The sequence below is a fragment of the Callorhinchus milii genome, unplaced genomic scaffold (assembly GCF_018977255.1).
Source record: "Callorhinchus milii isolate IMCB2004 unplaced genomic scaffold, IMCB_Cmil_1.0 Scaffold5, whole genome shotgun sequence".
Classification (NCBI taxonomy): domain Eukaryota; kingdom Metazoa; phylum Chordata; class Chondrichthyes; order Chimaeriformes; family Callorhinchidae; genus Callorhinchus; species Callorhinchus milii.
The window spans coordinates 68,633,010-68,648,230 of record NW_024704746.1 but is presented as its reverse complement, the minus strand read 5'-3'; the positions used below and the strand labels follow the sequence as shown (position 1 = coordinate 68,648,230).

Below are 15,221 nucleotides of genomic sequence, written 5' to 3'. Positions count from 1 at the left end.
TGACTGTATTTGTAGGCAAACGCCTATTTGTGCACAGCAATATCCCACAAATATCCATGAAGTGAATGACCAATTTTACCTGGGGGATTGTTGGCCAGGACACAAGGAGAAACAACAAACCCCCTATAGTGCATTGAATGAGCTCAAAATCCAGACATGGGGCTTATTTAAAGCCACAACTTTCTGAATACAGTACAACCAATTAGGCCAGGCTGCAACAACAACAACAACATTACGTTTATAGAGAGCTTTTCATGTCGGGAGGACATCCCAAGCGGACATCAGGTGTCGGGGCCCGAGCATGGGGGAGGGGTGGTGTAGGGGTGCGGGAAGGCAGAGAGGTGGGAGGGAGACCAAAGGCACGATTGAAGAGAAGGGTCTTGAGACCGGCCTTGAAGGAGGCGAGGGAGGAAGCGAGGCCAAGGGACCGTGGGATGGAGTGCCAGACTGTGGGGGCAGAGAGGCTGAAATCCCGGCCACCGATGGTAGGGCGGGTCAGGCGGGAGACATGGAGCAGCCGGAGCCCGATGGACGGAGGGTGCGGGCAGGTTGGTAGGGGGTCAGCAGGTCAGAGGGGGGAGGAGGGGATGGTCTTAAAGGTGAGGACGAGGATCTTGTCCAGAGAATGTCCAGAAAAATTTGCCCAGAAACATAACGAGAGTCTTTGGTAACAATTTTTCAAAAGCCAACAACAACAACAACAACAACAATAATCGTTGACCTAGGGGGTCAACTGTTTCTGAACTGGGGGGCGACTTTCAACCGGTGCACACCCTCCCACACTGGAGGTAGGAACTTTTATCCGAGGGCGGAACCTTTCTTCGGCGGTTGCGGCGCTCCAGCCGGAGGGGTTTGAAGGGCGCGCGGAGAAGATGGCGGCGCCCGGAGGGGCGGCGGAGGAGCGCGAGGAGAAGAGCGGCGGCGCGGCCGAGGGCGCGGCCAAGGTGACGGGGACGGTGTTTGTGAGGAACCTCCCGGTCTCGGCGGCGGGGGAGCAGCTGCGGGAGGTCTTCAGTGACCTCGGACCCGTCAAACACTGCTTCGTGGTGAGGGAGCGAGGTGAGAGCACGTGATCCCCGCACACCACGTGGTCACCTCAGCCCAGACACCAGAGCAGCTTCTGGGTTCATCCCCTCTCCTCCTCCTCCTCCTCTCCCCCTCCTCCTCCATCTCCCTCTCCTCCTCCTCTCCCCCTCCTCCTCCATCCCCCTCCTCCCCTCCCTCCTCCTCTCCCCCTCCTCCCCCCCCCCCCCCCCCCTCCCTCCTCCTCTCCCCTCCTCTCCTCCTCCTCTCCTCTCCTCCCCTCCCCTCCTCCTCTCCCCTCCCCTCCTCCTCCCTCCTCCTCCTCTCCCCCTCCTCCTCCCCTCCTCCTCCCCCCTCCCTCCCTCCTCCTCCTCTCCCCCTCCTCCTCCTCTCCCCTCCCCCCTCCCCTCCTCCTCTCCCTCCTCCCTCCTCCCTCCTCCCCCTCCTCCTCCTCTCCCCTCCTCCTCCTCTCCTCCTCCTCTCCCCCCCTCCTCCTCCTCTCCCCCCTCCTCCATCTCCCTCTCCCCTCCTCCTCCTCCCCTCCTCCTCCATCTCCCTCTCCCCTCCTCTCCCCTCCCTCCCCCTCCCCCCCTCCTCCTCCATCCTCCCCCCTCTCCTCCCTCCTCTCCTCCATCTCCCTCTCCCCTCCCCCCTCCCCTTCCTTCCCCCTCTCCTCCATCCCCCCCCCTCTCCCCTCCATACTCCCCTCCATCCTCCTCCCCTCTCCTCCATCCTCCTCCCCCTCTCTCCTCTCCCCCCTCTTCCCTCCTCCATCCTCCCCCTCTCTCCTTCCTCCCTCCCCCCCCCTCTCCTCCCCCCACCCTCCTCTCTCTCCCCCCCCCCCAACACTGTGTCAGGGACTCTGAGCTCACAGTCCAGGCTGACGCTCCAGCGCAGCGCTGGAGGGAGCACCACATTGTCGGAGTCGCCGTCCCTCGGATGAGACGTTAAACTGCGCTCCGGTCTGTGCCTTTGCCTCCTTCAAGTCCCTCCTCTGTGACTGCGCCATCGGTCATCCTCCTACCCCCACCCTCCATACCTCCTGATCCCAACCACCAGCTTGGGTGCGGATCCCTGACTGTCCAGCACATTGGGACGTCCTCCTGACGTGAAAGGATGTACAGGTGTCATTTGTTGTTGTTGTTGCCCTGTTCCGGTGGGTGTTAAAGATCCTGCGGTGCTGTTGGAAAAGAGAAGGCAGTTCCTCTCTCTCTCTCTCTCCCGGTGTCCTGGCCGACAATCCCCCGGATACAATCGCTCACTCGCTCTATGGCTGTTTGTGGGGACGTTGCTGTCTGCAAAATTGTCCGCTGCATTCGCCATTCATAAAGCAAACAGTGAAAGGTGCTATATAAATGCAAGTTGTTGTTGTTGATACACTTCAGTTTAATAAGGTATGATATGAAATGTATGGATAATTCTTACTCCCAACAGAGGAAATTCTGGGGCGATTGCAGTTTGCATGTGGACGAGACAATTCTACACAATGTCAGTGCACATAACCGGCTCCTTACTGTACGTGCAAACGTAGCGTGGGGCTGAGGAACTGTATGATGTTTAATTGTGTGTCCTACGGTTGAGCTACAGTGCTGTGGTGCGTAGGGATGACTGGGGCTGTGGGGTGGGTTAGCGGAAAATGTAACATGTGATCTTGTGCTGCAGGGAGTGATGTCTGTCGTGGGTTTGGCTATGTGACCTTCTCGCTATCGGAGGACGCACAGCGAGCGCTGCGGGAGCCCAAGTACTACGATGGACGGAAGCTCAGCGTCTCGCTCGCCAAGAAGAAACTTCACCAAAAGAAAGAGGGTGAGTGTCAGGTGCACGGGGGTTGGGGGGGGGGGGGTGCGGGAGAGGCGCTGAGGCGGAGGTGGGTGGGGGAGCTGGTAGGGGTTGTGACCCGGCACAAGAGATTAGACAGTGTGTACGTGAGACTTCATTTCCCCCTTTCCCACCCTCCCCCAAACTTGTTATCACCCAACATCCGCACATCAACATACTCACATCTTTCAGCAAATGTTGTGGGGGGAATCTCTGGGCAGAACCGATTGTGAAGTGTTTGTCATGTTTGCAGTTTCCAAGCCGCCTCCCGAGAAAAAACCCAAAACAGACACGCTGAAGAAATCCCGCAGGAAAGCTCGACTCATCATCCGCAATCTGAGCTTCAAGGTATCATCGTGTCTGTGCTGGGGCTCACTCCCCCACTGGAGCTCTCTAACCCCATTCCCTGCTCTCTCTCTTTCTCTCCCCATGGTGTCTGTGCTGGGGCTCGCTCCCCACTGGAGCTCTCTAACCCCATTCCCTGCTCTCTCTCTTTCTCTCCCCATGGTGTCTGTGCTGGGGCTCGCTCCCCCACTGGAGCTCTCTAACCCCATTCCCTGCTCTCTCTCTTTCTCTCCCCATCGTGTCTGTGCTGGGGCTCGCTCCCCCACTGGAGCTCTCCACTCTACCCCCATTCCCTTGTGCTAAACACTGCGCAATAAACATGTTTCTGTCTTTTTCAGTGTTCAGAAGATGACCTGAAGCAAATATTTTCGCAGTATGGGACTGTGCTCGAGATGAACATCCCAACAAAAGAAGGTTTGTGGCAACAGGATCCGAGTCCTGTGCTCTATAATAGAATAGAAACTAATAATAATCCCATAGAATATAATAATCCTTACATTTGATGCAGCAGTAAGTAAGAAACTGGTTGTTAGTCGATTGGTGCAATGCTTTCTAGGGCTAATAAACCCTTCCAAAAAATAATAATTTGGTCACTTCAATCCACGACTGTGTGTGGGACGCTGCTGTCCGCAATTGGCTGCCGCGTTTCGACCACAGAATACACAGTCACTACAATTTACAGTATGTTCTGTGAAGCGCTGAGACGTCTCGAAGACTTCATAAGCGCTGTATCAAATGCCAGGATTATTATTATGATTATTATTGTTATCATTATGTGTACTCACAGTGTGCTGGGCTGATACCTGTCTGTCTCACACTGGGTTGTGGGAAGTCGGCATTGCCAGTGACTCTGTGTCCCGCGGAGTGGGGAGAGAGAGCTAATCCTGTTCCGTTTCCCTCTGCAGACGGGAAGATGCGAGGATTCGCCTTCGTGCAGTTCCGAAATGTTCTGGAGGCGGGAAGAGCCCTGAAGGGGATGAATCTGAAGGAGATTAAAGGTAACAGAGAGAAAATGAGGACAGAGTGAGGTGGGAGGAAGCGAGGGAGGTTGGGGGAAGAGTGGGGCTGGGGTGGGAGTGAGAGCGGGGTCTGACCCTGGTGTGTGTTACAGGCCGCCCTGTGGCTGTGGACTGGGCGGTGGCGAAGGACAAATACAAGACGACAGTGGATCCCAGTCAGATAGGTACTGGGGCGGGGCCTGGGCGCGATGTGGGGCGGGGCCTGGGTGCGGTGTGGGGCGGGGCCTGGGCGCTGTGTGGGGCGGGGCCTGGGAAGGGGAGGAGTTTGGGCTGTGCCATACTCCGCTGTTTGATTGGCTGTAAATCTGTGTGTTTGGGAGCAGCCATGGAAAAGAAACCCAGTCAGGGCCAGAGGGAGGAAGAGGAAGGTGAGACGAAGGAGGAGGAAGAGGAAGGTGAGGGTGAGACGAAGGAGGAAGAGGAAGGTGAGACTGAGGAGGAGGAGGAAGAATTGGAAACCATGTCCCAGCCACCAGCCAAGAAGAGGTAACCTCAAGAAGGTTCTCCATCCGCCTCTCACTCCCCTCTCCCCCCCCTCTCTCTCCACCTTACTTGCTGCCTCACTCTCCTCCTCTCTCTCTCTCTTCCCTCCGCCTCGCTCCCTCCATCTCCCCTCTCTCTGTCTCTCTCCATTCTCGTCTCAATGCGCTCCACCAAATGCAAGGATTATTATTATTATTATCATAATAAATCAAATCTTATTCAGAGTACCTCGTTTCAGATCATTGACAACTGAGGAAGAGGAGTCAAGTGATGATGAAGATGGCAGTGAGCAGCAGGAAGACAGCTCTGATGAAGGTGGCTCTGAAGAGAGTGACCTGGGCTCAGAGGAAGATGAAGATGGTGAGTGGGAGTTTGAAATCTTTGTAACGTTTTATATGTGTAAATATAAATATATTTACATAACGCACACTCTGGGACCCAAAGCCTTGGCTCTCACCATCTGGGCCTAATACTCCGGGATTAGACAATCAGGCTGCGTCCCTCCAGGGAGAGAGAGAGAGGGGGAGAGTGTACAATTAAATTAATAATCCTTGCATTTGATACAACGCCTTATAACATCTCTGAGACGTCTCAAAAGCGCTTCACAGAATATACTGTAAAATGTAGTGACTGTAGTTTGGGGCAAATCGCGGCAGCCAGTTGCGCACGGCAGCAAAGATGTCGTCTCAAAGATGCGATAAGGCACTGTATCAAATGCAAGGATTAAAAAAAATCCTTGCTCTCTCTCTCAGTGTTTCCCTCTGTCTCTCTGTCACAGGTGAGGAGCCAGTGAAGAAGAAGAAGAAACAGAGGAAGACGAAGCTGTTGACAGATGTCCACGAGGGGCGGACTGTCTTCATCAGGTCAGCCTGAAACCTCCCTCCCTCCCTCCCTCCCTCCCTGTGTGTGTGTGTAAGCACTGCACACAGGAGTCAAACTATCCTCCTTCACACACACACACACACTCACAGCTCTGCTCAGGCCACAGCTGGGCCGCTGGTACCAGCCCAGGCTGACACTGAGTCTCTGCTGCAGGAATCTATCGTTTGACAGTGAGGAGGAGTCGCTGGAGGAGCTGCTGCTGAGCTTTGGGGAACTGAATTACGTGCGGATTGTCCTGCACCCCGACACCGAGCACTCTAAAGGTGAGGGCTGGGGGAGGGAGGACACTGTCCCTCTACACTGTGCGTCCGTCTACACTCCCAGGTCAGGGTTAGAGACACGGTAAAGCTCCTCTACACTGCGTCCACACTCCCAGGTCAGGGTTAGAGACACAGTAAAGCTCCTCTACACTGCGTCCACACTCCCAGGTCAGGGTTAGAGACACAGTAAAGCTCCTCTACACTGTGCGTCCACACTCCCAGGTCAGGGTTAGAGACACAGTAAAGCTTCTCTACACTGCGTCCACACTCCCAGGTCAGGGGTAGAGACTGTGAGGTGCGAATTGTGGTCTGAGATATGCTCAGTGACTGTGTGTCTATTCCAGGCTGCGGCTTTGCTCAGTTCAAGACCAAAGAATCAGCACAGAAATGTGTGAATGCAGCAAGCGATGACTCCGAGGTGAGGAACCGTGTGTCTGTGGGTAAACGGGGCAGACAATTTCCGCCCAACAACGTCCCCACAAACAGCTGTGATGAATGTTATTTGGGTCACTGGGAGGGAGGGAGAAACCCCTTCTCTATTCCAACAGCTCCACAGGAGATCTTTAACGTTCGCCCTGATGTGGCTGGCTGGCTGGGGGTGGTGGAGTGTGTGGGTGCGGAGTGTTGGTGTGTATGGGGGGGGAGTGACACTGTGCTGTATTACAGGAGGGGGGCCTGCACCTGGCTGGCCGGAAGCTCAGTATCCTGGTGGCCGTCACGAGGGACGAGGCCAAGAAGCTCACTGAGAAGAAACCCGTCAAAACCGGGGGCCGCAACCTGTACCTGGCTCGAGAGGGCTGTGAGTGAGGGGTGGGGGGGGGGGGGCTGTGGGTGAGGGCAGGATTGTGAGTTAGGGTGGGGGGGGACTGTGTGCAAGGTGGGTGGGGGGGCCAGGGGAGGTGGGGCTGTGAGTGTGGGATGTCGGGGTGTGGGGAGAGTAAGGGGGGGGTGGGGAGCGAGCGATTGATTGGGGAGGAGTTTGAGATTATTACTATTGAGGCTGGGTGCGGGGGTGAGTATGTGGGAGAGGTGGGTATATGCCAGCGTGGGGGGGGGGGAGAGAGATGTGCAAATACACAGTGTGGACCAGTTACTGATGCTCTTTCTCTCCCCCCCCCCCCCCCCCCCCTCTCTCTCTCTCTGTCAGTGATACGAGCCGGGATGAAATCAGCTGAGAATCTAAGCGCCGCTGACTTGGCAAAGAGATCACGGGTAAGAGCCTCCATGGGGGGAGGGGGGAGCGAGGGCCCGGTGGGAGGGGGCCAATGGCTTGGTGGCCTGTGGGTATCTGATGCCTGACCCCCTGACCACCCCCCCCTTCTTTCTTACACAGTTTGAGGAGCTGAAGAGACGGAAGCTGCAGGATGTGAATGTGTTTGTGTCGCCCACTCGCTTGTGTGTCCACAACATCCCCAAATCTGTGGACGACACTCGGCTCCGAACGCTGTGTCTGCAGGCGGCGGGGACCAGGGGCGTCCACATCACTGAGGTCAGAGCAGCGGTGGGGGGGAGTGTCTCTCTTTCTCTGTCTCTCTTTATGCCTCTGTGTATATGTGTGTCTCTCCATTTGTGTCTCTCGCTGTCTCTCTCTCTCATCTCTCCATGTCTCTCTGTCTGTCTCTATCTGTCGCTGTCTCTCTCATCTCTCCATGTCTCTCTGTCTCTATCTATCTGTCTCTCTCTCTTTCTCTCTGTGACTCTCTCTCTGTCTCTCTCTCTCTCTCTCTCTCTCTCTCTCTCTCTCTGTGACTCTCTCTGTCTGTCACTCTGTGTCTCTCTGTATCTGGTGATCACTTGCCCTCTCCTCTGTACAGTGTAGGATAATGAGAGACCGCCAGGCTATGAAGGTGAAGGGTTGGGGGCAGTCGTTGGGCTACGGGTTTGTGGCGTTTCGGGAGCACGAGCAAGCTCTGCAGGCACTGCGCCACCTCAACAACAACCCTGACATCTTCACCCCCGAAAAGGTCAGTGCAGACACCCAGAGCACGCCCGTGTGTGTGTGTGTGTGTGGTGTGGTTACACGGTGTCACCTGGCGTGTGTGATGCGTGTGTGTGCCACCCATCGTGTGTGTTCGCACACATCTGTGTGTGTGTGTGTTACACACCCTCCGCCTGGCAGACACACAGTGTAACTTTCACATTGCTCCGAACAGAGACCCATCGTAGAATTCTCACTGGAAGATCGGAGGAAACTGAAGATTAAAGAGGCACGTGTGCAACACAGCCAGGTTTGTCTCCCCCCCTCCCTCCCTCCCTCCATCTCTCCCTCCCTCCCTCCATCTCTCCCTTCCTCCGTCTGTCCATCTGTCTCTCCATCTCTCTATCTATTTCACTCTCCATCTCTGCCTCTAACTATTTCCATATTTCTTTCTCTACTATTGACTCTGTAAGTCCCACTTATCTCTTTGTGTATCACTGTCTCTAACACTTCCCCCCTCCCCCCCCACCCTCTCTCTCTCCTCTCACTCACTCTCTCTTCCTCTCTATCACCTGTTTTATTTGTCTGTGTGTCTTTCTGTTTTGTCTCTTAACTCGTTTTCTCTATCTGTTTATCTCTCCATCTGTCTGTCTCTATCCGTCTATTGCTGTCTCTGCCTCGATCTGTCAATCCCCCACATTGAAAGATCTGCTCATTAACTTGATGTCCAGGAGCTGCAGCAAACTCCAGGCTCCCTTGCTCACTCCCTCGCTCACTCCCTCCCTCGCTCGCTCCCTCGCTCACTCCCTCCCTCGCTCACTCCCTCGCTCGCTCCCTCCCTCGCTCACTCCGTCGCTCGCTCCCTCGCTCACTCCCTCCCTCGCTCACTCCCTCCCTCGCTCACTCCCTCGCTCACTCCCTCGCTCGCTCCCTCCCTCGCTCACTCCCTCGCTCGCTCCCTCGCTCACTCACTCCCTCGCTCACTCCCTCGCTCACTCACTCACTCGCTGCTCCGAGCCCCTGCTTAGGGTGTCATACACATTTCTAGCCACTGGACGGCACTAGGACACAGCTTTTGGTCCAGTGGCGCCTCTAGTGGCTGCCTGAGGTAATGCAGATTATAGAACAATCCTCACATTTGACTCGTGTGGAGGAACGTGTGAAAGCGCTTGGCGGGGTTGACTGAAGAGTGACCGAGCTGCCACCCCCCGCTCTGTGTCCACCCGCCGGAGGGTCGTGAAAGGCGCTGAGTAACTGTGAATGGGGAAAAAACTACTACTAATAATAATAGGTTATTCATGCAATCCGCGGCTGTCTGGGACTGTGTGTGTGGAGCTGCATCAAATGCAAGGATTATTATTGTTGTTGTTGTTGTACTCTCTTCCCCTCCAACAACAATCCCCCTCTCTGACTTGTACCATCTTTCTCTTAAAATGATAAACAGCAGAAACAACAGCAACAGAAACAACAGCAACAGAAACAACAGCAACAGAAACAACAACAGCAGCAGCAGAGAGCGGTTGTGAACCCTCAGAACCAACCTAAGAGGAACCAAGCGGCTCCGAGCCGTGCCCCCCGGCCCCCTCACCTCGCCCCGGCCCCCCAACACAGAACCTGGGCCGGATTTCGCACCAAAGCGGAGGTGGAGGAGGTGGAGCTGCCGGATGGTAAGAAGCGGAAAAAAGTCCTGCCTTTGCCCTCGCACCGCGGCCCCAAAATCAGGTACGTCCTCCATCTCTCTCTCTCTCTCTCTCCCCCTCTCTCCCCCGGTGTGTGTGTGTGAGGGGCGCTGTGTGTGTGTGTCGGGCGCTGTGTGTGTGAGGGGGGGGCGCTGTGTGTGTGTGAGGGGCGCTGTGTGTGTGAGGGGGGTCTGTGCGTGTGAGGGGGGGGCTGTGTGTGTGTGTGTGTGAGTGGTGCTGTGTGTGTGTGTGAGGGGCTGTGTGTGTGTGTGTGTGTGTGAGGGGCTGTGTGTGTGTGTGAGGGGCTGTGTGTGTGTGTGAGGGGCTGTGTGTGTGTGTGAGGGGCTGTGTGTGTGTGTGAGGGGCTGTGTGTGTGTGTGAGGGGCTGTGTGTGTGTGAGGGGCTGTGTGTGTGAGGGGCTGTGTGTGTGTGTGTGTGAGGGGCTGTGTGTGTGTGTGTGAGGGGCTGTGTGTGTGTGTGTGTGTGAGGGGCTGTGTGTGTGTGTGTGAGGGGCTGTGTGTGTGTGTGTGAGGGGCTGTGTGTGTGTGTGTGAGGGGCTGTGTGTGTGTGTGTGTGAGGGGCTGTGTGTGTGTGTGAGGGGCTGTGTGTGTGTGTGTGAGGGGCTGTGTGTGTGTGTGTGAGGGGCTGTGTGTGTGTGTGTGTGTGAGAGAGGGGCTGTGTGTGTGTGTGGGGCTGTGTGTGTGTGTGTGTGAGGGGCTGTGTGTGTGTGTGAGGGGCTGTGTGTGTGTGAGGGGCTGTGTGTGTGTGTGAGGGGCTGTGTGTGTGTGTGTGTGAGGGGCTCTGTGGGTGTGTGTGTGAGGGGCTGTGTGTGTGAGGGTGTGTGTGTGAGGGTGTGTGTGTGTGTGTGTGTGTCTAGGCTGGGGCCAGCCTGTGATGGAGGTTTGTGAGAGTCCCTGGAGGTATCACTGACTCCCTGTAATTTCTAACCCTCAGGGCCCGGGACAAGGGCAAAATGCTGGAGCCTAAGAAGGTGTCACGAGGGCCAAGCCGCCAGGACAGGCTGAGAGCAGCGGCCGCTCGGGGGAGAGGAGCGATGATCAGACAGGTACGTGGGGGTGGGGGGGATTGGGAGAACGGCGTGCGGGGGAGTGGGTATGAGACGGGGGGAGACAGATTGGAGTGGGGGGGAGACAGGCTGCGGGACAGCTGGGGGCGAAGTAACAGAGTGTGTGGGGGGGAGGGAGATGAGTGGGGGGTGAGGGGGTGGGTGGGCAATGTGTGCTGAGTGGCTCTCACATTCTCTCTCTCTCTCTCTCCACAGGGTGCCCCAGGCCGAGGTGGGGCTGGGGGCCGAGGTGGGTTTGGGGGTCGAGGTGGGGCTGGGGGTCGAGGTGGGGCTGGGGGCCGAGGTGGGGCTGGGGGCCGAGGTGGGGCTGGGGGCCGAGGTGGGGCTGGGGGGCAGGGCCGGGGGCAGAGACAGCTGGGGGAGGAGCAGCGATTCGAGGCGCTGGTGCAGCAGTATAAGAGGAAGATCCTGGGAGCCCCCCACAGAGGGGTGCGGACCATCGGAAACACTCCCGCCAAGAGGAGCAAGTGGTTCCAGGACTAGAGGGTCTGCTGGCGGGACAGAGCAACTGGGACCCACCCCCCCACTGAGCTCCACAGACAGCATTCCCACCCCCACCCCCCTGCCCACCTCCACTCCACAAAATGGCCTTTCAGCCCCACTATCTGGGCATCTGGGGGTTGGAGAAAGAGACTGAGATGGAGTGGGGAGGGGGCCCAGAAACTGTACAGACTCTTGACACCCATTCCCCCCACCTCCCCATCACTCAAAACACACACACAAACATTGCACCCAATTGTGAGAATATTTTATATGTAATTAAATGAGACGTGTTTATAAAAACAGTGACATCAAGGTTCAGTGGGCGCTTATTTGACTGAAAGTTTAATTCCTCTCAGAGGCTGTGCGGGGAGAGTGGTTGGGGGGTGGGGGGGAAATCATTCAGGGAATGTCTCACCCCTATCCACTCATACTGGACAGTGTGCTGTGTGGGGTTCAAAGCAAAACTCCTTAAACGTGGTACAAAACAGCTTTCCTGTGTCTTTGCTGTGTCTCTAACCCTGACCTGGGAGTGAGGACGCACAGTGTAGAGGGAACGTTACTGTGTCTCTAACCCTGACCTGGGAGTGTGGACACACAGTGTAGAGGGAGCGTTACTGTGTCTCTAACCCTGACCTGGGAGTGTGGACACACAGTGTAGAGGAGCGTACTGTGTCTCTAACCCTGACCTGGGAGTGTGGACACACAGTGTAGAGGAGCTTTACTGTCTCTAACCCTGACCTGGGAGTGTGGACACACAGTGTAGAGGAGCTTTACTGTGTCTCTAACCCTGACCTGGGAGTGTGGACGGACGCACAGTGTAGAGGAGCTTTACTGTGTCTATTCTCCCCCAGGAGGCATGTGGCTTACAGCACGTTCTCTGAGACATTGCTCACACCTCGGAGCTGCCTATCGAGCCTGGTTTGTGGCTCAGACCCTTAAATAAATACTTGTTGAGGACGGTTGGCGAAGGATCCCTGTTATTAGTGTAACTAAGGATATTGTATGGAGCACAGACCAACCATTCTCAACCATCAGTCTGACTGATGTCATTGTTACCCCCTCCTCCCTCTAGACGGTGTTCATCTTAAAGCCAGACTGTCTCCTATTATTAATAATTCTTGCATTTTATATAGCATTTTATCACTGTAAAGTGATTAGTGAGTACTGTAGCTCAGTGGTCGCAAGCGAGAGACCTGGGTTTGATTCCCGGGCAGAGCGAAACCTGGGGCAAGTTTCCTTACTCCACACACACGCCTCTGTTTGCCAGTAGGAACCCAGTTGTTATCGGATTGCTTTCCATGGGTAATAATCCCTCCAACAAATAAATAACCAATAATTTGGTCACTCAACCCACGGCTGTTTGTGGGACGCTGCTGTGCACAATTGGCTGCTGCGTTTCACCCACAAAATATACAGTCAATTCACTTTACAGTATATTCTGTGAAGCGCTTTGAGATGTCTCAAAGACACGATAAGACAAAGAGGCTCTGTATCAAATGCGAGGATTATTATTATTAAAGTTTGCTATCTCTGCACAAAGGTGTTCTCAGCAAATACACAAAGAAAATGTTGGGAATGGGGGTTAGAGTAGAGAGCTCCAGTGGGGGAGCGAGCCCCAGCACAGACACGATGGGGAGAGAGAGAGAGAGAGCAGGGAATGGGGCTAGTTTGAGTTGATATGATGGGTTGAATGGCCTCCCTGTGGGGGGGGGGGGGGCTGTCGTGTGTACGTGTGGGTAATTGCACAATGAGGCTAGTTCAGGGTAGCTCGGTCGCCAGCCTCTCCCTGTGCCTCCAGCACCTCGGTGAATTGCACATTCCTCAGCACATGAGGTAAAGGGCTGGTCCTCGCCGCCATGTACCTCCCTACCCACACTCACAGGCCATCGGCTGATGAATGAATGGAGTGAGTGAGTGAGGCCTTGGGCTGTGGCTCTGCATTTTCTAGGTGTTTCCTCAATTACTCTTAATTGGATTACTCACAGAATCCCAACCTGGGAATGGAGCAAGTTAGATCTCGCTCCTTCCGCTCCCGTGCGCTCTGTCTCTATCTTCGCTCTTTTATCTCCCATCTCGTCTTTTTCTCTCGCCCCATCACCGCACTCCGCGCCAGGCTCCGCTGGCTACCCTGTCTTTGGGAGAGAGAGAAAGAAAGAAAGAAAAAAATATTGGTCACTCAATCCCTTCCCCCCCCCCCCACCCCCAATATTTTTAAAAGGGATTTTTACCTCCGAATGCGATCTGCCAATTGACTGAAGTCTCAAAAGAGTGGCTCATGTTTTATATTTTCCTTTTACGCACATTTTTCCAATTCCTGTATAAAAACTATTCCTGATTCTCTTTCAGACAGCCTGGTTTGGTCAGCCTTTCCACAACCTAATAACCATCAGCGTGAAAATATTCCCATATGGTCGCTCACCCACTGTGCAGGCTTCTCTCTTTCTCTTAGTAGTCCCCGGTTCCTGAGCCAGGAGGGGCCGCAGTGTCCCAGGCCACTCGCTGCTGATGGCAGCCCAGCCCGGCCTGGCTCACTGGAGACTCTTAAGGAACGCTGATGGGTTTCCGCACCCGGCTGGCACTGGGAGAGTGGGGGTGGGGGACCTGGGAGTGTTTCACGTTCCCCACCCCGGGTCTTTGAGCTCACAGTTTAGACAATCCAATGTGGTACAGACGGGACCTCGGTTTAACATCTCATCTAAAGGTCAGCACCTCTGACATTGCTCCCCCCTTCCCACATGGTGTCTTGGAGTGAGCATCAGCTTATGTGAGTTCAAAGTCCTGACGTGGTGGTTTGAACCCAGGACCACCTGACAAGGAGAAGAGATTGTGTCTGAGGCAGGACGACACTGTTATAGGCTTGGGTGTCCTCCCAACAGAGAGGAGGCCAGAGTTGGACACAATGGCCCAAACGCCTGTCCTTGTTAATGATTTCCACAGCTTTGGCATCACCTCTTTGTATTTGTGCTCTGTGCCCTTTATTGGTGGAGTGTAACCTCCCCATTTAACAGCCTGTCCCCTCTCCTCGCTGTGCGCTACACTCTCCACACCCGACACACGGAAAGGACTCATACTTTTACAGCGACTTATCACACTGAAACATCTCGGTGTCTTACACAGAAAATCACAATCAAGTCTATTGACTTTACTGACGGCCAAACACGGCAGCAATTTGTGTACGGCAAAGTCCCATAAATCATGAGCTTTGTCGTTGTGGAGTCCTGTAGCCCAGTGGTCAGAGCACTCGCCTCGCAAGTGAGAGGACCTGGATTTGATTCCCGGGCGGGGCAAAACCTTAAGCAAGTTTCCTTACTCCCCACGGCTCTGTTTTTCCAGTTGTTAGTTGATTGGCAGATTGCTTTTCTGGGGTTAACAATCCCTTAAAAAAACAGCTGTTTGCGAGGCTCTGCCGGGCACAATTGGCTGCTGCGTTTCGCCCACAAAATACAGTCAGGTGGGGAGGGGGTTTCTTCTGAGCTCATTGGGGCAGATGAGCCATCAGGACGTGTATGTGTGAATGTGTGAGTGAGTGAGTGAGGCCACATTTCCCAGCTCTGTGTCAGGAGCCTGGCTGACTCACACCAGCTCCCGCTCAGCGAGAGAGAGAGAGAGAGTGAGACACGGAAAAGTGGAAACCCCACAGCCACAGAGTTTTCCAAATGCGGTTGGAAGGCGAGAAGATCTCCTGGAGATGAATCAAAACTGCCCGGAGCAAGAGAGGATCATCCAATTAATGTAGACCTCCCTAGCTGAGACGCCACAAAGCCTCACTGCCATCTGAGCACAATTAGCCGGGCTCAGTGTTGATGGACACAGGCGTGGGGTGGGGGTGGGGGGGGAGTGAGGTTTAACGTCTCATCTGCAGGACCGAGTCTCCAACAAAGCCCTTCCCCCACCGTTCAACGACAACAACAACTTGGATTTATACAGTGCCCTCCACGCCGGATGGCGTCTCAGAGCTTCACAGTAACGGATCCCGGGGCCAAGCCGGGGGGAGGGGGGGAGCCAGGGTGGGGAGCCAGGGGGAGGGGGCAGAGCCATGGGGGGGGAGGGGGGGGAAGGTGACCAAAGGCGCGGTTGAAAAGAAAGGTCTTCAGTAGAGACCTGACAATAAGAAGGTTGGAAACGAGGGGAAGGGAGTGAGGAAGGGAGTTCCAGAGCCTCGGGGCGCAATGGCTGAAGGCACCGCCGCCGAGGGTGGAGCGGAGGACTTGGGGGACGAGGGGG

At 55.3% G+C, this 15,221-nt stretch overlaps 1 protein-coding gene across 1 annotated transcript; it reads left to right on the top strand.

Annotated features, from left to right (window-relative positions):
* The first annotated feature begins 850 nt into the window (after nt 1-850).
* Nucleotides 851-13,989, top strand: rbm28 (RNA binding motif protein 28). Its single transcript, XM_042335470.1, has 20 exons — nt 851-1,059; nt 2,686-2,829; nt 3,095-3,189; nt 3,525-3,600; nt 4,092-4,184; nt 4,298-4,369; nt 4,529-4,691; nt 4,927-5,048; nt 5,467-5,551; nt 5,724-5,833; nt 6,175-6,248; nt 6,497-6,629; nt 6,978-7,042; nt 7,164-7,319; nt 7,645-7,794; nt 7,984-8,058; nt 9,193-9,470; nt 10,382-10,493; nt 10,710-10,743; nt 13,799-13,989. The coding sequence occupies exons 1-20, from the start codon at nt 873-875 to the stop codon at nt 13,987-13,989; spliced, it is 2,415 nt and encodes an 804-aa protein (XP_042191404.1). The 5' UTR covers nt 851-872.
* Nucleotides 13,990-15,221: the final 1,232 nt, after the last annotated feature.

Bases quoted from the DNA above. Each gene is read 5' to 3' on its own strand.
- rbm28 (XM_042335470.1), top strand. From the start codon at position 873: ATGGCGGCGCCCGGAGGGGCGGCGGAGGAGCGCGAGGAGAAGAGCGGC. The intron at 2,830-3,094 runs GTGAGTGTCAGG...TCATGTTTGCAG, and splicing joins ACTTCACCAAAAGAAAGAGG to TTTCCAAGCCGCCTCCCGAG. The intron at 7,043-7,163 runs GTAAGAGCCTCC...TTTCTTACACAG, and splicing joins ACTTGGCAAAGAGATCACGG to TTTGAGGAGCTGAAGAGACG.